This window comes from Chiloscyllium plagiosum, chromosome 3 (assembly GCF_004010195.1).
Source record: "Chiloscyllium plagiosum isolate BGI_BamShark_2017 chromosome 3, ASM401019v2, whole genome shotgun sequence".
Taxonomy (NCBI): Eukaryota; Metazoa; Chordata; class Chondrichthyes; order Orectolobiformes; family Hemiscylliidae; genus Chiloscyllium; species Chiloscyllium plagiosum.
The window spans coordinates 133,515,869-133,539,003 of NC_057712.1; the positions used below are offsets into that span (position 1 = coordinate 133,515,869).

At 46.7% G+C, this 23,135-nt stretch overlaps 1 protein-coding gene across 1 annotated transcript in view; it reads right to left on the reverse strand.

Annotated features, from left to right (window-relative positions):
• The window catches only part of LOC122540182 (dynein axonemal heavy chain 8-like), a 1,320,893-nt gene that overhangs the window by 665,612 nt on the left and 632,146 nt on the right, over positions 1-23,135 (reverse strand). Inside the window, exons 32-33 of the mRNA XM_043675532.1 lie at positions 20,890-20,952; positions 16,879-16,979 (exon numbers count right to left, since the gene is read on the reverse strand). Of these exons, the coding sequence (XP_043531467.1) occupies positions 16,879-16,979; positions 20,890-20,952 (164 nt within the window). The remainder of the gene's footprint in view (positions 1-16,878; positions 16,980-20,889; positions 20,953-23,135) is intronic.

Genomic DNA, 23,135 nt, shown 5'->3' on the forward strand with positions numbered 1-23,135 from the left:
CTATTGTACTCTATGCTACTTTCTCCCCACCTCCACCCTCCTCTCATTTATCTCTCCACCCTTCAGGCTCTCTGCCTGTATTCCTGATGAAGGGCTTTTGCCCGAAACATCGATTTTACTGCTCCTCGGACGCTGCCTGAACTGCTGTGCACCACTAATCCAGGAATTACTGACTCAACCTGCAAGTTTACCTTCAGAGAAACCTGGACTAGGACTCCTAAGTCACTTTGCACTTCCGATTTCTGAATTTCCTCCCCGCTTAGAAGGTAGTTCATGCCTCTCTTCTGTCTACCAAAGTGCATGACCTCACACTTTCATCTGCCACTTCTTTGCCCACTCTCCTCATCTGTCTAAATCTTTCTGCAGCCTTCCCACCACATCAACACTACCTGTTCCTCCACCTATCATTGTATCATCTGCCAACTTAGCCAGAAGGCCCTCAGTTCCTTAATTCAAGTTATTAATGTGTAAAGTGAAAAGCTGTGGTCCCAACACTCACACTTGTGAAGCACTACTAGTCACTGGCTGCCATCCTGAGAAGTTATCCCCACTCTCTGCCTTCTGCCAGACAGCCAATCTTCTATCCATGCTAGTACCTGACATCTAACACCATGACTCTTATTGTAATCAGCAGACTCCTGTGTGGCACCTTATCAAAGGACTTCTGGAAATCTAGATAGATTTCATCCATTCATTCTCCTTTGTCTAACCTGATCATTACCTCCTCAAAGAATTCTAACAGATTTGTCAGGCATAACCTCCCCTTGATGAAACCATGCTTACTTTGCCCTATTTACCATACACTTCCAAGTATTCAGAAATCTCATCCTTTATACTGGACATTCCGTCTCAAGTGCATTTGGGGGTGTATATTTCATCCAGAACAGTTTTCACTTCTGCATGAGGTGATATGTAACCTGCTGTCGTATTAGGATATCCTTTATTGTCACACGTACTCAAGCATGGAAGTACAGGAATACAGTGAAAAATTTACAATGTCACCACATATAGTGCTATCTTAAATTCAAACTACCTAAGTACAGATCTTGGGTACAAAATAAAGAGAGAAAGGGAAAAGAAAGGAAAAAAACGGGACATTACCGACAGTTGTGCTTAGTACTACAAAAAAGTTTTAAAAAGCTTCTTACATTTCTCCGTAGACCAGTGCAGGGACTTCTACATGTGGTCAGCACTTGCTCGGGAGCTGCTCGCCGACCACACCAGTCCCAGTCCAAAACCATCTCCGCTCCACTAGGGCTTCCAGCCCACTGGCTGCCCCTGCTCCATGAGAGCCTCTGGCCCACTGACAGTCCCTGCACCATGTGAGCCTTCAGCCCACTGACCGTCCCTGCTCCATGTGAGCCTCCAGCCCACTGGCTGCCCCTGCTCCATGTGAGCCTCTGGCCCACTGACCTTCCCTGCACCATGTGAACCTTCAGCCCACTGACCTTCCCTGCTCCATGTGAGCCTCCAGCCCACTGGCTGCCCCTGCTCCATGTGAGCCTCTGGCCCACTGACCTTCCCTGCACCATGTGAACCTTCAGCCCACTGACTGTCCCTGCTTCATGTGTGCCTCCAGCCCACTGGCTGTTCCTGTTTCCATGTGAGCCTCCAGCCCACTGACCGTCCCTGCTCCATGTGAGCCTCCAGCCCATTGACCATCCCTGCATCATGTGAGCCTCCAGCACATTGACCGTCGCTACTCCATGTGAGCCTTCAGCCCACTGGCTGTCCCTGCTCGATGTGAGCCTCCAGCCCACTGACCGCCCCTGCTCCATGTGAGCCTCCCACCCACTAGCTGTCCCTGCTCCATGTGAGCCTCCAGCCCACTGGCTATCCCTGCTCCATGTGAGTCTCCAGCCCACTGGCTGTCCCTGCTCCATGAGATCCTCCAGCCCTCGGCTGTCCCTGCTCCATGTGAGTCTCCAGCCCACGGCCGTCCCTGCTCCATGTGAGCCTCCAGCCTACACGCCGTCCCTGCTCCATCTGAGCCTGCAGTCCACTGGGTATTCCTGCTCCATGTGAGCCTCCAGCCCGCTGTACATTTCAGTTGCATGTGAGCCTGCAACCCACTGACCGACCCTGCTCCATGAGAGCCACTAGCCCACTACCATTGCTGCTCCATCTGAGCCTCAAGCCCACTGGCAGTCCCTGCTCCATGTGAACCTCCAGTCCACTGACCATCCCTGCTCAATGTGAGCCTCCAGCCCACTGGCCATCCCTGCTCCATGTGAGCCGCCAGCCCACTCACCGTCCCTGCTCCATATGAGCCACCAGCCCATTGACAGTCCCAGCACCATGTCAGCCTCCAGCCCACTGACCATCCCTGCTCCCTGTGAGCCTCTAGCACACTGACTGTCCCAGCTCCATGTGAGCCTCTAGCCCACTGACTGTCCCTGGTCCCTGTGAGCCCCAGTCCATTGACCGTCCCTGCTCCTCATGAGCCTCTAGCCCACTGACTGTCCCTGCTCCATGTGAGCCTCTAGCCCACTGACTGTCCCTGCACAATATAAGCTGCCAGCACTCTGGCCGTCCCTGCTCCATGTGAAACTCCAGCCCACTGGCTGTCCCTGCTCCATGTTAGCCTCCAGCCCACTGGCTGACCCTGCTCCATCTGAGTCTCCAGCCCACTGGACGTCCCTACTCCATGTTAGCCTCCAGCCCACTACACGTCCCTGCTCCATCTGAGTCTCCAGCCCACGGCTGTCCCTGCTCCATGTTAGCCTCCAGGCCCCTGGCCGTCCCTGCTCCATGTGAACCTCCAGCCCAATGACCATCCCTGCTCCATCTGAGTCTTCAGCCAACTGGCTGTCCCTGCTCCATATGAGCCTACAGGACACTAGATGTCCCTGTTCCATCTGAGTCACCAGCCCACGGCCATCCCTGCTCCATCTGAGAGTCCAGCCCACTGGCTGTCCCTGCTCCCTGTGAGCCTCGAGCCCATTGGCTGTCCCTGCTCCATGTGAACCTCCAGCCCACTGGCTGTCCCTGCTCCAAGTGAGCCTCCAGCCCAATGACCGTCCCTGCTCCATCTGAGTCTCCAGCCAACTGGCAGTCCCTGCTCCATATGAGCCTCCAGGACACTAGATGTCCCTGTTCCATTTGAGTCACCAGCCCACGGCCGTCCCTGCTCCATCTGAGAGTCCAGATCACTGGCTGTCCCTGCTCCCTGTGAGCCTCCAGCCCACTGGCTATCCTTGCTCCATGTGAACCTCCAGCCCACTGGCTGTCCCTGCTCCAAGTGAGCCTCCCGCCAACTGACCGTCCCTGCTCCATGTGAACATCCAGCCCACTGGATGTCTCTGCTCCATGTCAGCCTCCAGCCCACTGGCCGTCTCTGCTCCATGTGAGCCTCCAGCCCACTGGCCGTCCCTGCTCCATGTGAGCCTCCAGCCCACTGGATGTCCCTGCTCCATGTGAGCCTCCAGCCCATTGGCCGTCCCTGCTCCATGTGAACCTCCATCCCACTGACCATCCCAGCTCCATGTGACCCTCCAGCCCACTGACCGTCCCTGCTCTATGTGAGCCTCCAGCCCACTGAATGTGCCTGCTCCATGTGAGCCTCCAGGCCACTGACCGTCCCTGCTCCATGTGAACCTCAGACCCACTGACTGTCCCAGCTCCATGTGAGCCTCCAGCCCACTGGCCATCCCTGCAACATGTGAGCCTCCAGCCTACTGAACATCGCTGCCCCATCTGCGCCTCCAGCCCATTGACCATCTCTGCATCATTTGAGCCTCCAGCACATTGACCGTCGCTGCTCCATGTGAGCCTCCAGCCCACTGACCGGCCCTGCTCCATGTGAGCCTCCAGCCCACAGGCCGTCCCTGCTCCATGTGAGCCTCCAGCCAACTGATCGTCCCTGCTCCATGTAAGCCTCCAACCCACTAGCTGTCCCTGCTCCGTCTGATCCTCCAGCCCACAGGATGTCCCTGATCCACACGAGCCTCCAGCCCACTGGCCATCCCTTCACCATCTGAGCCTCCAGCCCACTGGCTGTCCCTGCTCCAAGTGAGCCTCCAGACCACTGACCATCCCAGCTCCATGTGAGCCTGCAGCTTACTGGCTGTCCCTGCTCCATGTGAGCCTCCAGCCCACTGGCGTTCCCTGCTCCATGTGAGCCTCCAGCCCACTGGCGTTCCCTGCTCCATGTGAGCCTCCAGCCCACTGGCCGTCCCTGCTCCATGTGAGCCTCCAGCCCACAGAACGTCCCTGCTCCGTGAGCCTCCAGCCCACTTGGGGTCCCTGCTCCATGTGAGCCTCCAGGCCACTGGCCGTCCCTGCTCCATGTGAGCCTCCAGCCCACTAACCGTCCCTGCTCCATGTTAGCCTCCAGCCCACTGACTGACCATGCTCCATGGGAGACTCCTGCCCACTAGACATACCTGCTCCATGTGAGTATCCAGCACACTGGCTGTTCCTGCTCCATGTGAGCTCCAGCCCACTGGCTGTTCGTGCTCCATGTGAGCCTCCAGCCCACTGGCTGTCCCTGCTCCATCTGAGCCTGCAGCCAACTGACTGTCCATGCTCCAATTGAGCCTCCAGCCCACTGGTTGTCCCCATTCCATCTGAGTCTCCAGCCCACTGGCTGTCTCTGCTTCATCTGAGCCTCCAGCGCACTGGCTGTACCTGCTCTATCTGAGCCTCCAGCCCACTCGCTGTCCTTGCTCCATCTGAGCCTCTAGCCCACTGGCTGTCCCTGCTCCATCTGAGCCTCCAACCCACTGGCTGTCCCTACTCCATGTGAACCTCCAGCTCCTGGCCGTCCCTACTCCATGTGAGCCTCCAGCCCACTGATCGTCCCTGCTCCATGTGACCCTCCATCCCCTTGACGGTCCATGCTCCCTGTGAGTCTCTAGCCCGCTGGCTGTCCCTGCTCCATCTGAGCCTCCAGCCCACTGACCATCCCTGCTCCATGTGAGGCTCCAGACCACTGATCGTCCCTCCTCCATGTTAGCCCTCAGCCCCCTGTCTGTCCCTGCTCCATCTGAGCCTCCAGCCCACTGACTGTCCCTGCTCCCTGTGAGCCTCCAGCCCACTGGCCGTCCCTGCTCAATATGAGCCTCCAGCCCACTGACTGTCCCTGCTCCATGTGAGCCGCCAGCCCCCTGGTCATCGCTGTTCCATATGAGCCACTAGCTCACTGGCTGTCCTTGCTCCATGTGAATCTCCAGCCCACTAAACGTCCCTGCTCCATGTGATCCTCCCGACCGTACCTGCACCATGTGAGCCTCCGGCCCACTGACCATCCCTGCTCCCTGTGAGCCTCTAACCCACTGACTGTCACTGCTCCATGTGAGCCTTCAGCTCACTGTCCATCCCTGCTCGATGTGAGCCTCCACCCCACTGACCGCCCCTGCTCCATGTGAGCCTCCAGCCCACTAGCTGTCTCTGCTCCATGTGGGCCTCCTGCCCACTAGCTGTCCCTGCTCCATGTGAACCTCCAGCCCACTAAAAGTCCCTGCTCCATATGATCCTCCCGACCGTACCTGCACCATGTGAGCCTCCGGCCCACTGACCATCCCTGCTCCCTGTGAGCCTCTAACCCACTGACTGTCACTGCTCCATGTGAGCCTTCAGCTCACTGTCCATCCCTGCTCGATGTGAGCCTCCAGTCCACTGACCGTACCTGCACCATGTGAGCCTCCGGCCCACTGACCATCCCTGCTCCCTGTGAGCCTCTAATCCACTGACTGTCACTACTCCATGTGAGCCACTAGCCCACTACCATCGCTGCTCCATCTGAGCCTCCAGCCTACGGCCATCCCTGCTCCTTGTAAGCCTTCAGCCCACTGGCCGTCCCTGCTCCATCTGAGCCTGCAGCCCACTGGATATCCCTGATCCACACGAGCCTCCAGCCCACAGGCCGTCCCTGCACCATCTGAGCCTCCAGGCCACTGGGTATTCCTGCTCCATGTGAGCCTCCAGCCCACTGGACATTTCGGTTCCATGTGAGCCTGCAACCCACTGACCGACCCTGCTCCATGTGAGCCACTAGCCCACTACCATCGCTGCTCCATCTGAGCCTCCAGCCCACTGGCAGTCCCTGCTCCATGTGAACCTCCAGCCCACTGACCATCCCTGCTCAATGTGAGCCTCCAGCCCACTGGCCATTCCTGCTCCCTGTGAGCCTCTAGCCCACTGACTGTCTCAGCTCCATATGAGCCTCTAGCCCACTGACTGTCCCTGCTCCCTATGAGCCTCCAGCCCATTGACCGTCCCTGCTCCTCATGAGCCTCTAGACCACTGACTGTCCCTGCTCCATGTGAGCCTCTAGCCCACTGACTGTCCCTGCACAACATAAGCAGCCAGCACTCTGGCCATCCCTGCTCCATGTGGGCCGCCAGCCCGCTGACCGTCCCTGCTCCCTGTAAGCCTCTAGCCCACTGACTGTCCCAGCTCCATGTGAGCTTCTAGCCCACTGACTGTCCCTGCTCCCTGTAAGCCTCTAGCCCACTGACTGTCCCAGCTCCATGTGAGCCTCCAGCCCACTGGCTGTCCCTGCTCCCTATGAGTTTCCAGCCCATTGACCATCCCTGCTCCTCATGAGTCTCTAGACCATTGACTGTCCCTGCTCCATGTGAACGTCCAGCCCAATGACCGTCCCTGCTCCATCTGAGTCTCCAGCCAACTGGCTGTCCCTGCTCCATATGAGCCTCCAGGACACTAGATGTCCCTGCTCCATCTGAGTCACCAGCCCACGGCCATCCCTGCTCCATCTGAGAGTCCAACCCACTGGCTGTCCCTGCTCCCTGTGAGCCTCGGGCCCACTGGCTGTCCCTGCTCCATGTGAACCTCCAGCCCACTGGCTGTCCCTGCTCCAAGTGAGCCTCCAGCCCATTGACCATCCCTGCTCCATGTGAGCCTCCAGCCTACTGGCCATCCCTGCTCCATGTGAGCCGCCAGCCCATTCTTCGTCCCTGCTCCAAGTGAGCCTCCAGCCCCTTGACCGTCCCTGCTCCATGTGAAACTCCAGCCCATTGGATGTCCCTGCTCCATGTGAGTCTCCAGCCCACTGGCCATCCATGCTCCATGTGAACCTCCAGCCCACTGGCTGTCCCTGCTCCATGTTAGCCTCCAGACCACTGGCCGTCCCTGCTCCATGTGAACCTCCAGCCCACGGCTGTCCCTGCTCCATGTGAGCCTCCAGCCTACTGGCTGTTCCTGCTCCATGTGAACCTCGAGCCCACTGGCTGCCCATCCTCCATGTGAGCTTCCAGCCCACGGCCGTCCCTACTCCATGTGAGCCTCTAGCCCACTGACTGTCCCTGCACAATGTAAGCCTCCATGCCCCAGGCCGTCCTTGCTCCATGTGAACCTCCAGCCCAATGACCGTCCCTGCTCCACCTGAGTCTCCAGCCAACTGGTTGTCCCTGCTCCGTGAGTCTCCAGCCCACTGACCTTCCCTGCTCCATCTGAGTCACCAGCCCACGACCTTCCCTGCTCCATCTGAGAGTCCAGCTCACTGGCTGTCCCTGCTCCCTGTGAGCCTCGAGCCCACTGTCTGTTCCTGCTCCATGTGAACTTCCAGCCTACATCCGTCCCTGCTCCATGTGAGCCTCTAGCCCACTGAGTGTCCCTGCTCCATGTGAGTCTCCAGTCCACAGCTATCCCTGCCCCATGTGAGCCTCCAGCCCACTGTCTATTCCTGCTCCATGTGAACCTCCAGTCCACTGGCTGTCCCTGCTCCATGTGAGCCTCCAGCCCACTGACCGTCCCTGCTCCATGTGAGCCTCCGGCCCACTGACCGTTCCTGCTCCATGTGAGCCTCCAGCCCACTGACCGTTCCTGCTCCATGTGAACCAACCCATTGGATGTCCATGCTCCATATGAGCCTCCAGTCCACTGGCTGACCCTGCTCTATGTGAGCCTCCAGCCCACTGGCTGTTCCTACTCCATGTGAACCTCCAGCCCACTGGACGTCCCTGCACCATGTGAGCCTCCAGCCCTCTGGCTGTACGTGGTCCGTGTGAGTCTCCAGCCCACTGGCCATCCCTGTTCCATGTGAACCTCCATCCCACGGCTGTCCCTGGTCGCCCAGAACCTCCAGCCCAATGGCTGCCCCTGCTCAGCTTTCCTTCCTCCTTTTGTGTCATCAGCAAATTTAGTGACCATACGTTCAGTCCCTTCATCCAAATCATTTATATAAATTATGTAAAAACAAGGGCTGCAGATGCTGGAATCCAGATTCTGGATTAGAGTGGTGCTGGAAAAGCACAGCAGTTCAGGCAGCATCCTGAACTGCTGTGCTTTTCCAGCACCACTCTGATCTATGATTTATATAAATTGTAAAGAGTTGAAGCCCCAGCACCAGCTGCTCTGGCATACCACTTGTGATATCCTGCCAACTTGTAAAAGACCTAGCTATGCTTCTCTTTGCTTCTTGTGAGCCAGCCAATCTTCTATCCATGCCAACATGTTATCACCTGCATCATGAGCTTTTATTTTCACAATAAACTTAAATACAGCACTTTCTCAAATGCCTTTTGAAAAACTAAATATTGTACATCCATTGGATTCCCCTTAATCTACAGCTCAAGTTACTTTATCAAAGATCTCAAATAAATTAAGTAATCATAATTTCTCTTTGAGAAAACATTATTGGCTCTGCCTGATTAGCTTGAACTTGTCCAAGTGCCCTGCTATAATGTCTTTAATACAGCATTTAATATTTTCTCTGTGACAGAGGTTATATTAACTGGTCTTTAATTTCCTGCTTTCTGCCTCCCTTTATTTTTGAATAAAGGATTGCATTAGCCATTTTCCAATCTAAACAAAACTTCTCTGAATCTAATGAGTTTTAGGAAATGAAAAACCAATACTTCAAGAATCTCACTCCCTATTTCTTTTAAGAACCAAGGACAAACTCTATCAGGATCTGTGGCACTGTGAATTTACAGTTCCTAGAATTTATTCAGTACTAGTTCCTTGGCAATTGTAATTTTCTTGAGTTCCTCCCTCCCTTCCAAGTTCTGATTTGCAGCTATTTCCAAAATATTACTTGTATCCTCTCTCCTGAAGACTGACACAAAATATCTGTTCAATCCTTCTGCCATCTCATTACTCCATTACTAAATACCCACATTAATTTTCTATGGGTGCAACACTTATTTTGTTAACTCTTTTTGTAAATATCTGAAGAAACTTTCCAATCTTGTTATATTTTTGGCTAACTTTCTCTTGTAATACAACTTTCCCTCCTTCTTAATCTTTTAGTAATTGATTGCTGTTTTTTTACATTCTGTTCAATCTTCTGACCTGACATCTACCTTTGTAGAATTATGTGTCTTTACTTTGAGTCTGATACTACCTTTGACCTTGTTAGTTTCTTATTTGTTATTAGATAAGGAAGAACAGCTGGGAATACCCTGAGAATTCTTCATCAGACCAGAAAGAAAACTGCTGAAGATGGACATGAGATTCAAAGATGTTTCAGTTGTTAGAAAGTAGAACACCTTCACTCAGAACTCCTGATGTTGTGTGGGAAATAATTGGAAGTTATTGGGGTTCATAAGGGTGAATCCAAGAAAGGAGCCCTAAATGAGACGTAATGGGTCAAATTATAGTTTTATGAAACAACTATGAAACTGAAGGTAAACACAGATGTAAGTTCAGGGAGGTGAATAAGGTGGATGAGAGATGCAAAGGAATTGTAAAGGGGAAAAGTAACCCCTTATTCCTTAAATGAAACAGTTAAAACGATACATAACATTTTTAAGCAATCAAACTCGTTTGATGGAAGAAGGATTTAAATTTTCCTTTCAAGAATTCATTGAAAGCCAAAGTGACGATAGAGATAATTCAATATAAGTGTGTAGTAATCTGTCTTTAATTGAGGTTCAGAAAGACGATCTAGAGTTAATCACATTTACAAATTTTGTCCAGACTGAAGCTGGGGCTGAAAAGGTTTCAGAATTATGATGTTTAAATTGGAATTCTGATGAGGAATGGAGATTTCTCATTAACCTGCAGACAAAGTGGGAATGGTTATTCATCAGGCAACGGTAACACTCAAATTTCATAAACACATGTTGTGAGTCGCATGTGAAATTCCTGTGGCAGAACCTATGAGCACACTAATCGTGAGTGCATTAGGTCATAATATAATTTTATAAAACATGCAAGCCAATTAGCAGTCAAACTTTAACATATATTCTAGCCAGCATCTTTAATACCCAGATAAAAGCAAAATATTGTGGATGCTTGAAATATGAAAGAAGAATAGAACTGTTGGAGAAACTCTGTACACATGGAAGCATCAGTGAGGAGAGAAACAGAGTTAACATTTCAAGTCCAGTGCGAATCTTCTTTGGGGCCTGGAAAAAAACATTAACTTTTGCTCTCTCTCCACAGATCCGCAGAGTTTCCCCAGAACTTTCTGCTTTTTTAATACCCATGCCAGTTTTTGGAAACTAATCAATGGACTGCTAGTAGATTGTGGAGGATCATTACTGAAAATAAAAGTGGGACACCCAATCACTAATCTATATCAAACACATATATCCCTCCTGCTTGTTAACTCCTCAAAGAGTTCTAATAAATTTATTCGGCATGATCTCCTTTTCATGAAACCATAATGACTCTGCTTGATCATATGTAATTCTCCAAAATTCCTTGTATTCTGAAGAAGTACCAGGGGACACTCCTATTTAAAACTGTGGCGGGGAGGCAAAAGGCAGGGTGCATTAGGATGATTGGTCCAACATCTATTGTTGGAAAAGTACTAGAATCAATTATCAAGGAAGTAAATAGCACAACATTTGGAAAATCATAATTTAATTAAGCAGAGTCAGCATGGCTTCAAAGAAGAGAAATTGTTTCTGACTAATTTATTAGAGTTTTTTGAGGAAGTCACAACCAGAGTAGAAAGAGGGGAACCTATAGATGCGTTGTTCGAAGAAGTACCTCACATAACATTGAGTCATAAGATAGGAGGTAACATATGGTATGTTTAGACAATTAGTTATGGGCAGGTAAAGGCAAGTGGGGATAAGGGATCATCTTCAGATTGTCAACCAGTGGGGCTCCATAAGGACAAGTGCTTGGATCACAACTGTTTACAATATACATTAATGACTTGAAAAAAGGAAGCAAATGTACTGTAGCTAAATTTGCAGTTGACACCAAAATAGGTGAAAAGGTAGATTGTGAGAGGCATATAAACAGTTTCACAGAGAGATCGTGATAGGTTAAGTAAGTTGGCAAAGTTGAAGTATAAAATGGGAAAACATGAAGTTATTAATTTTGGAAGGGAGACAAAAGAATATTGTATTATTTAAATGAAAAGAAACAACAGCAGAAGGCTGCAACACAAAGCATCTTGGGGGTATTTGTGCATGAAACACAGAAGGCCAGTACACAGGTGCAGCAGGCAATCAGGAGGGCGAATGCAATGTTAGTCCTTCTTTCCAGGGTATGGAGTATAAGAGCTGAAAATGTGTTGCTGGAAAAGCGCAGCAGGTCAGGCAGCATCCAGGGAACAGGAGAATCGACGTTTCGGGCATAAGCCCTTCTTCAGGAATCATTCCTGAAGAAGGGCTTATGCCCGAAACGTCGATTCTCCTGTTCCCTGGATGCTGCCTGACCTGCTGCGCTTTTCCAGCAACACATTTTCAGCTCTGATCTCCAGCATCTGCAGTCCTCACTTTCTCCTCTATGGAGTATAAGAGTATGGAAGTCTTACTGCAACTGTACAAAGTGCTGGTGAGTCTACATCTGGAGTACCGTCAGTAGTTTTGGTCCTCTTATTTAAGGAAAGATATCATTTCATTGCAGGCAGTTAATGGAAGGTTCATTAGGATGATCATCAGTGTGGAGGAATTGTCTTTTGAGCGAAGACTAAATAGGTTGAGACACTACTCAACAGAGGTGATTTCATTAAAATAAATAGAAATCTTAAGGGGTTTAACAGGACAAATACTGAGAGGATGTTTTCCAATCATGGAGAACTCTCGGACCAGCAGGCATGGTCTCAGGTTAAAGGGATGCCTGAGATCAGGAGGAGTTCCTTCTCTCAGAAGGTTATGAGCTTTTGGACCTCCTTGCCGCAGAGAGCTGTGGTAACAGTGTCCTTGAGTATATTTAACACTGTGACAGATACAGTCTTAATCAGACAGGGAATCAAAGGTGACAGGGAAAGCACAAGAAAGTTAACATGAGGCTGTTCAAATTAGACATGATCCTATTGAATGGTGATACAGGCTGGAGAAGTTGATCAGCCTGGACTCCTGTTCCTATTTCTAGTAGTCTTATAGTGGAATTTTGAAATCACATAATCAGAGAGTACAGAATCGGCTCTGCATCAACAAAAAAAGCTGCTCTAAATTTACACTAGTCACACTGTCCAGAAGGTGGTCCATACCTTAAACATTATGACATTTCAAGTTCTCAAACAGATACCTTTTACAGGCTGTGAGATTTTCTGTCCAGACCATACCCCAGGCAGTGCATTCCAGACACCTCCACCAGATTCTGGGTGAAAAAGGTTTTCCTCAAATCCCTTTTAAACTTCCTGCCTTTTGCCTTAAAATTATGTGTACTTATTATTGATGCTTCAAGAAAGGAGAACAGCTGCTTTCTATCCATCTTGTCCACACCCCTCTCATAATTTTATTCACCTCAAATAGGTCCCCTCTCATCTTCTCTGGTACAACAAAGACAACATGACCTTATTCAGCCTCTCCTCTGAGCGAAACTGCTCAATCCCAATCAGCATTGCAGTCAATCTTCTGTGCCTCCCCACCAATGCAATCACATCCTTCCTGATGTGGTGACCAGAGCTGCATACTGTACTCTATCTTTGTCTAATATTAGTCATGTACAAGTCCAACACAACCTCCCTGCTCTTATGATCTATGCTACAACTAATAAAAGCAAATGTCCCATAAACCTTCCTTTGTTTTATTCCTTCTTCCAAATTGCATCACCTCACACTTAGCAGAGTTAAATTTCATTTGTCACTTATCTGCCAATCTGACCAATCTGTTTATATTCTCCTTTAACCTAAGACATTCTTGCTCACTGCCAATCTTTGTGTCACCCACAAACTTTTTTTATCATTCCCTCATGTTTTTGTCTATATAACAAGCAAAAGGAACCCATCACTGATCCCTGTGGTATGTCACTGGACACTGGGCTCCAGTCCCACAAACATTCTTTTACCACCGCCCTCCACCTCCTGAAGTGAACTGATTTTGGATTCAAACCTGCCAAGTTAACTTGGATTGCATGTGCTTTTACCTTCTTAAATAGTCTCCCATGTGGGACCTTGCTTCTACATTTCACCCTAGGGAACATGATGGGCCTGTATGCTCACAAGGCCTTTTTGAATTACTCTATGTGTTCTGCTGTAGATTTACTTAGAAGAGATTGTTCCAAGTCTATTTTAGCTAGATTATGCCTTATTTAATAAAATCTGCCTTCTCCCAGTGCAAAACTCTTTTTAGCAGGGCATTTTTCTCTTTTCCATATCAAACTCAAATATGATGTTGTGGTCGCTGATATTAAAATGCTCCCCATTGACACTTTGACCATCTTTCCAGGTTCATTCCCCAGAATCAAGTCCAATACCTTGTAGGACTAACTATATGTTGATATAAAAAGCACTGCAGAATATATTTCAAGAAATCTGCCTCCTCTGGACTCATTACACTATGACTATCCCAAATAATTTTGGGGAAGGTGAAATTCCCTAATATAATTATCCTATTATTGTTTTTACAAGCTGTCTAACCTGTCTGTGAACTGTCTACATATCTGCTCCTCTGTTGCTTGCTGATATTTGGGAGGTTCTATAATACTCTCCGAGCAATGTGACTGCCCCTTTTTGTATTCCTAAGCTCTACAACCAAAATCTCATTTGAAGATCCTTCCAAAGTATTGTCCCTCCCTACTTCAGTAACCAACTCCTTAATCAATGATGCAACACTGCCTCCTCTTTTACACCAACCCCTGGTCTGCCTGAAGATCCTATAAATGGAATGCTGAAATGTGAGTCCTGGGCTCCCCCCCCCACCATTTCCCACTCCCCCCCCCCCCCCAACTTAATCATGTCTCTGTGATGACAACATCACAATTTCACATCAGTTTAAGACCTTAATTCATCTGGTTTGTAATAATAGTCTAGATTAGAGTGGTGCTGGAAAAGCACAGCAGGTCAGGTAGCATCTTTTTCAGCACCACTCTAATCTAGACTCTGATTTCCTGCATCTGCAGTCCTTGGATTCTAATAATACTCCAAACATTAAAGTAGAAGTCATCCAGCCTAACCTTACTCACCTGAAGCTCAACATGACTGAACTCCCTCTGCCTTGGTTCTTTTCCAAAGCAATGCTAAGTCCCTATTGTACCGCCAGTCTGTGTCCACTACCACTGTCAATCTAGTTTAAATTCTTCCCAAGAGCACTGGCAAACCCTCCTACAAGGATGATGGTCCCATTTTGGTCTATGCCACTTGTTCAAGTCCAAGTTTCTCTAGAAACAGTCCCGGTGATCCAGGAGTCTAAAATTCTCTTTCCTGCACCAATATTGAGCCATTAACTCATCTTCGCTATTCTCCTCTTGGTGCTCACTGGCACATGGCACTGGGAGTAATCCAGAGATTACAACCTTTGAGGTCCAGATCATTAGTCTATTGCTTGATGCAGACCTCATCCCTCATTATAACTATATTGTTGGTACCAATTTGTATAACTGCTTCTGAATTATCACCTTTTCCCGTCAGTTGCTCTGCAGCTGTCAGTGCCATTTTTCACTGTGGCACCAAGGAGGCAATACATCATCCTGAAGCCTTGCTTGCAGCTGCAGAAATGCCTGTCTGTTCCCCTAACTAATGAATCCTCTATTACTATTGCTACTGTTTCCTTCTTCCTCCTGTGCAGTCAGACTACTAGTAGTGACAAACATTTGGCTCTGCTTGCACTACCTTGAGGAACCAATTCTGTCACTATCTACCAAAGTGGAAAACTGAGTTTTGAGTAGGACCTCAGGGGATTCCTGTACTATCTGCTCATTGTCTTCAACTGTCTAGAAGAACTCCCTTCTTTCCTATAATCCCTTAAACTGCAGTGTGGCTACCATTCTAAATGTGCTATCAAGGTAACTCTCAGCCTCATGGACATGCCACAGTGTGTCCAGTCACTGCTCAAAACTCCAAACTGAAATTTCAGCAGTTGAGATTACTTCCAACACATGTGATCATCTTGGACACTGGATGCATGACTTCCCACATACAACAGATTACATATTCCACTCACCTGCCATTGCCTGCCGTGACTTGAAGTTACTTATTCTTAAAGATACTCCCTTCACCTTAATTTGAGTATTCTTCTCTTATTATTTGTATTTTACTTATCCCTGGTGCTTCTCAGTTAATCTCCACCTCTTGCACCAAGTTCTGCTCCTGCCCCCATTGATGTATTGAAGTTGTTAGGAAAACAAGACAGCAGAAAATATAAACCTCCTTCACTTCACCTAATTCCCACATTTAGCAAATTGCCACACTCCATTCACCACTACTTGCACTCTGTACTAATTGCACAGAACCTGTTTTCTTCTCATATTCTCATATGTACTTCTAACTCGCTCTACTTATAATAAACTCTTAACATTTTCACAATAACAAATGTTCAGCAAACTAGCATACGGTTTCCTGCTTTTGACTCATTTCCCCGTTAAATAAAGTTTTTACATTGGCAGTTATTCAATTCTCTCAGATTTTACCAAAATCTAAGGATTTGTGGAAGATAACTACTAATGTATCTCCACAGCTACACCTTTTCAGATTCAAGTTTGCATTCCATATAGAATACTTCTTTCTCACGGGGATCTGTTTTTGCTGTGAACTATTTTCTTGAAAGTCTGCCATTGTTCCTCGACCATTTTTACTGCTCAACTCCCTTATCAGACTGCTTCAGCCAGATTAGCCCTCATTCTTTTATAATTACCCTTACTTAAGTTCAACACAGTTGTTTTTGACCCAAGAGACTAATAGCAAATACATAAAAACAAGGGTCAAAACTGGGGAAAAATAAATACACTAACTGTCACCAAGAAAAAAGTAACCAGAAAAACTAATTGGTTTAAATACTGACACATTCCATGAACCTGTTGGGACACTCCTTAGGATATGAAAGGAAGTAACTACAAAGCTAGTGGATGATAAAGTCCTAATGGCATGTAGATATTCATCCCTTTTACAACAACACTGCTGTCTGGTACGCTAATTGCTGAAGAGAAGTTCTGAAAATGTGGTATGCTCACACTGGATTGAAGGGAAAATACACAAGAAGGGCAATCTTGGACTGATCTCAAGCCCTAACAGTGCTTGCTTTGAAAAGCAAAGTGTACCGACAGTTATGATTAAAAGAACAGCTAGAAAGCATGAGCAATCCCAACCAAATGGCATGGGTGGCACAGTGGCCCAGTGGTTAGCACTGCTGCCTCACAGTGCTAGAGACCCGGGTTCGATTCCTGCCTGGGATGACTGTTTGTGTGGAGTTTGCACATTCTCCCCATGTCTGCGTGGGTTTCCGCTAGGTGTTCTGGTTTCCTCCCACAGTCCAAAGATGTGCAGAGCAGGTCAGGTAAATTGAACATGCTAAATTGCCCAATAGTGTCAGGTGCATTAGTCTGGGGTAAATATAGGGTAGGGGAATGGGTCTGGGTGGGTTACTCTTCGGAGGGTTGTTGAGACAAAGGTCCTGTTTCCATACGGTAGGGATTCTAAAAAAATCAAATCAGAAATTTGTCCTTGCTCATACAGTGGATATGCATGGTTCTCTGCAAATGATAGTTTAAAGCATTCCTAACACCAGTAGAATATCCATTGCAGCCACATGCAAATTAATCCAGTTCTTTCGAGTGTCAAATGCAGCTTACTTGTTTTTCTGCAGTATTTCATAATCTTGTACTGGCAAACCAAATAAACGCTCTCCTGAAGAGTATGTCACAAACTTCCGCCATAACTCATCAAACCAACTCTGAAATAAATCACAGAAGACATGCAAAGTAATCATAATGTTCTATAATGTAGGTATTATATAAAGATTCCTTCCAAATGTGTGCAATTTTTATAAACTGTATTTTCTTACCCACTAACCTAAATTGTTCAATAATTAGGCTTACAAACATCTTTGCACAGGGGATCAGTTGGTAATGATAGGCAATTAGTCAGTAATAGTCAGCTTGAAAATAAACTCATTCAAAAGGGAACTTTTATTCAGTCTTCCATATGATTAACTGTCCACATATATCTAAATTAAGAGATTTACTCTTTTAAGAATTATTCATGCTGAACTATGGCTGACCATGAACTAAACCTTCTTTGACCCAATGACTATGATGGAATCTGGGATTTCAGAGGTATTCAAGGTGTTGTTCTAAATTGAATGGATGAAAAATTTTGGGCAGCATCTCTATATTTCACTGATAATCCATTGGCTGACTATATTTGTGGTAGAGAATCTTCAAATGCATACCTACATGGCGTTCAATAAGTTATCACATAAAACGTTATTACACAAGACATGAGACCTGATATTGGGATAATGTGCTGACATCAATTAAGGATTGTTCGACACACAGAGGACAGAGAATCAAATTAAATGGTCTATTTTCAGGTTGGAAAGACTTAACTAGTGGATGTTACAAGGAGCAATGTAAGGACTTCAATTATTTACTGTCTATATGAATGGGTTGGAAGAAGGGGCAGAATGCAACATATCAAAATTTGCTGATGATGCAAAAACAGGGGGGAGGGCATTCTGTGATGAGGACATAAGGAATCTGCAAGGAGATTATAGGTCAGCTGGACAAAATCTCAGTAGGTAGAGCCTATTGTAAAAAGTACAAGGTTATGCACATTGGTTTAAATGGCATGGGACTCCAAAATGGCAGAGCACAGAGGGATTTTTGTGTTCTTGTGCATGAAACATAATAGATTAGCATGCTGGTACAGCAAGTAATTAAGAAAGTTAATTGAATCTTGACCTTTATTGCAAGCGGACAGGAAATTAAAAATAGGGAAGTCTTGTCATAACTGTCCAACATCCAGAGGTCCCCAGCATTACAGATATCAGTCTTCCACCAACTTGATTTGCACCACATGATATGAAGAAACAGTTCTAGGCACTGGCTAGTGCAAAGCCTTGGGCCCTGACAACTTTCCGGCAATAGCACTAATGGCTTGTGCTCCAGAACTGCTACTCTCCTAGCCAAGCTCTTCCAGTACAGCTAGAATACTGGCATCTACCAAACAATGTGGAAAATTCTCCAGGTATGTTCTGTACACATACGTAGGACAAATCCAACCCAACAATTACTCAGTCCACTCTTGATCATCAGTAAATAAACGAATGATGTCATCAACAGTGCTATCAAGCACCACCTATTCAGTGATAACTTGCTTAGTGACTCCCAGTTTGGGTTCTGTCTGGGTGACTCAGCTCCTGACCTCAGTACAGTCTTGGTTCAAACATGGACAACAGAGCTGAATTCCAAAGGTGATATGAGAGTGACTTCCTTTTGACATCAAGGCTGCATTTGACTGGGTATGTCATCAAGGCACTCTAGCCAAACTGGAATCAATGGGCATCAGGGGACAAATACTCCGCTGGTTGAAATCATACCTTGCACATGGGAAGATGGTTATTGTTGTTGGAGGTAAGTCATCTCAGCTCCAGGACATCTTTACAAGACTTTATCGGGATATAGTCCTCTGCCCAACCATCTTCAGGTACTTCATTAATAACCTTCCCTCCATCAAAAGGCCAGAATGGGTATGTTGGCTAAAGATTACACAATGTTCAGCACTATTCACAACTCCTCATGTACAGAAGCAATTCATGTCCAAATGCGACAATACCTGAACATTATCCATGCTTGGGCTGACAGGTTGCAAATAGCATTCATGCCACACAAATGCCAAGCATTAAAGTTCTCTAATAAGAGACAATCTAACCTCTGCCCTTTGTTATTCAATGAATGGCATTACCAATACTGAATCTCCATCTACTAACATTCTGTTGAACACCATTGGTGAGAACCTGATCTGACCTCACCACATAAAAAACAGTGGCTAGAAGAGCAGATCAGAGGCTAGCAATACCTCATCTAACTCAACTCCTGACTCCCCAAAGCCTGTCCACTATCCACAAGACACAAGTCAGGAGTGTGATGTAATACACCTCACTCCCTGGGTGGGAGCAAATCAAAAAGCTTCATAAAATCTCGACAGTGTGGAAGCAGGCTATTCACCGACCCTCCAAACAGCATCCTCCTCAAACCTATTCCCCCACACTATCCCTGTAACCCTACATTTCCCATGGCTACTCCACCAAACCTACACATCCCTGCACACTATGGGCAATTTCAACATGGCCAATCCATCTAACCTGCACATCTTTGGACTGTCGGAGGAAACTGGACCACCCAGAGGAAACCCATGCAGACATGAAGGAGAATGTGCAAACTCCATGCAGTTGCCCGAGGGTGGAATTGAACCCGGGAACCCTGGCACTGTGAGACAGCAGTGCTAACCACTGAGCCACCATGCCACCCTAATCTTGATATCATCCAGGACAAAGCAGTGGTTTGATTGGCTCCACATTCACAAACATTCAGTCACTTCACCACCAACTCTCAGTAGCAGCAGATTTTACCATTCATAACACACACTGCAGTAATTCACCAAGGATCCTTCAACAGGACCTTACAAACCCAAGGCATTTAACGTCTGGAAGGAGAAGGACAGCAGACACACAGGAACACCACCACTCGGAAATTCACCTCAAAACCATCCCCCATCCTAACTTCAAAATATATCACTATTCTTTCATTGTCACTGGGTTAAAATCCTGGAATTGCCTCCCTGTCACAAAGCTGATCCCTTTTTCTAAAAGCTGTTCCTTTCCTCACAGATACTGTGTCCTTGATTTTTTTCAGAGGGGTCGTAAACAGGCTGGGTTCCAATTAGACTGGTTTGGTACAGAGATTAAAGGATATTGAGAGGCCTTTTTGTTTACACATAAATAGATGAGACTCCAAGCCAAAGTGGTCATATTTTAGAAGTGACCTGTTTAATGAAAGGGAAGTGGTCAGCTCTCCAGCTGAGCAGTTCAGTCGAGAACCAGTTGGGAGTTCAGCAGTGTACTGTGTTAACAGGCTCTCTCTCTCTTTCTGCCCTTCTAACTTCAGTCTGTAAGCATCTATTACATTTTTTACTGTGTTTTAAGGGTGCTTGCTTATTGGGACTGTTATGTATGTTCAGGACAGCACAATTAAGTCTAGTTTAGATAGACTGAGTTCTGTTGGGGTTCTTTATTCTGTTGTGTTTCATTGTGTAATTTTGTGAATATATTTTTGTCTGTTTTAAAACCAGGTAGTTAACCTAGCTAGCTTGCTCTGGGTAATTTTCACTGTACCAAATTGAAAAGTTATGGCCTGGGTTTCCTGCTCAAGAATGTTTTGAGTGGTCTGGCTTAATCCATAACATCCCAAACAGTATGGCATAAGGACATGGATGGCAACATTTCAAGATGGTTGCTCACCACCACCTACTAAAGGATCATGAGGGACGATTTATAAATGGTGGCCCATTCATCAATGGTCAAGTTCCACGAGTCGATGAAAGAAAATGTGAAAACTGACCTGAACTGAAATTAGCAAAGCACAACACAATTATAATCAAAACGTGTGGTGCTGGCAAAGCACTGCCAGTCAGGCAGTATCTGAGGAGCAGGAGAGTCAAAGTTTTGAGCATAAGGTCTTCATCATCAACAAAATTATATATTTACAAGAATTCATGAGAGAGCAATTGTAAAAAAATGATATATTTTTCTGTTGTTTTATTCCTCAATCATCAATTTACATAGTTATTCTCTTTGCTGTTACCTGAAAGATCTGCAATCTGGTGCTGGCTTCTGCTGGTGCAATGCCTGGAACCATTGGGCCTTCCTAAAACAACATAATGAAATATAATGTTCATAAAATTAATTTTATCTGAATAAGTGTGTTCTATATTCTCAACTAAATTCAAGCCAGCAATTAAAATTTCAGAAAGTGTTAGAAGTATCAACCCACAATAAATTCACGACTGAAATTCTTAGAGATAAACGCAAAGTGACACTACTTAGATTAGATTACTTTAGATTAGATTACTTTACAGTGTGGAAACAGGCCCTTCGGCCCAACAAGTCCACACCGACCCGCCGAAGCGCAACCCACCCATACCCCTACATTTACCCCTTATCTAACACTACGGACAATTTAGCATGGCCAATTCACCTGACCCTGCACATCTTTGGACTGTGGGAGGAAACCGGAGCACCCGGAGGAAACCCACGCAGACACAGGGAGAATGTGCAAACTCCACACAGTCAGTCGCCTGAGGCGGGAATTGAACCCGGGTCTCTGGCGCTGTGAGGCAGCAGTGCTAACCACTGTGCCACCGTGCCGCCCACTTACTGATCTAACACTGTGACATGGTGTAATTCATTTTTCTACTGCACTTCAAAAGGACTGGTATGAATACAAATTCTAACTTTATTTTATATCAAAATTAATGCTGGCATCACGAACACTCCACAAGTGTTATAGCTTGATCCATTTTACTCAAATGTATGTCAGCTTTCTAATGCAGGAATACTGCATTGTACCCATAAAACATGTAATAGTAATTGATCAACAGAAATATTCTGCTTGACAGAATAAACCCATCAAAAAAAAGCCAAATTCCACTTCTGTGTAAAAAGCCCATTTGTCAGTTCTAGGGACTTTGGATGGAGCATGCACTGCAAATAATCCATGGATCAATACCATGTTACACAGTATATCACTGCAAAGCAACAATAAATGTGTCTTCCTTAATATAGACGTATATATGTGTGTAAATATAGATAATAAGTATTTTACTGATAAAAGACATTTTGCCAAAGCTAATTGTCTTGCATTCATCAGGACCAGGGTGAGAGCAGTAACAAATTAAAAATACTATACATGAATGCACGAAGCATTAGACATAAGATGGATGAGCTTGAGGCTCTTTTGGAAATTGGCAGATACGATATTGTGGGGATAACTGAGACGTGGCTTCAAGTGGACAGGGCCTGGGAAATGAATATTCAAGGCTACACGTGCTATCGTAAGGACAGACTGACGGGCAGAGGAGGTGGGGTGGTCTTGTTGGTAAGGCACGATATTCAGTCCCTTGCGCGAGGGGACCTAGAGTCAGGGGATGTAGAGTCAGTGTGGATAGAGCTTTGAAATACTAAGAGTAAAAAGACCCTCTTGGGAGTCATCTACAGGCCCCCAAACAGTAGTCTGGATATCGGATGTAAGTTAAATCAGGAGCTGAAATTGGCCTGTCGCAAAGATGTCACTACAGTTGTTATGGGGGATTTTAACATGCAGGTAGACTGGGAGAATCAGGATGGTATGGGGCCTCAAGAAAGAGACTTTGTGGAGTGCCTCAGAGATGGATTCTAAGAACAGCTGGTGCTGGAGCACCAGGGAGAAGGCAATTCTGGATCTGGTATTGTGTAACGGACCAGAATTGGTCAGAGACCTCGAAGTGAAGGAGCCATTGGGAAGTAGTGACCATAATACAATAAGCTTCAATCTGCAATTTGAGAGGGAGAGGGTACAGTCGGAAGTGACAGTACTTCTGTTGAATAAAGGGAACTATGGAGCTATGCGGGAGGAGCTGGCCAAAGTTCAATGGTGAAATACCTTAGCAGGGATGATCGTGGAGGAACAATGGCGGATATTTCTGTGTATAATGCAGAAGTTGCAGGATCAGTTCATTCCTAAAAGGAAGAAAGATCCCAGGAGGAGGCATGGGCGGCCGTGGCTGACGAGGGAAGTTAAGAAACATATAAAGTTAAAAGAGAAAAAGTATAACATAGCTAAGATAACTGGGGAAACTGAGGACTGGGAAGCTTTTAAAGAACAACAGAGGATTACTAAGAAGGAAATACGCAGAGGAAAAATGAGGTACAAAGGTAAACTGGCCAAAAATATAAAGGAGGATAGTAAAAGCTTTTTTAGGTATGTGAAAGCAAAAAAATGGTTAGGACTAAAATTGGGCCCTTGAAGACAGAAACAGGGGAATATATTACGGGAAACAAAGAAATGGCAGA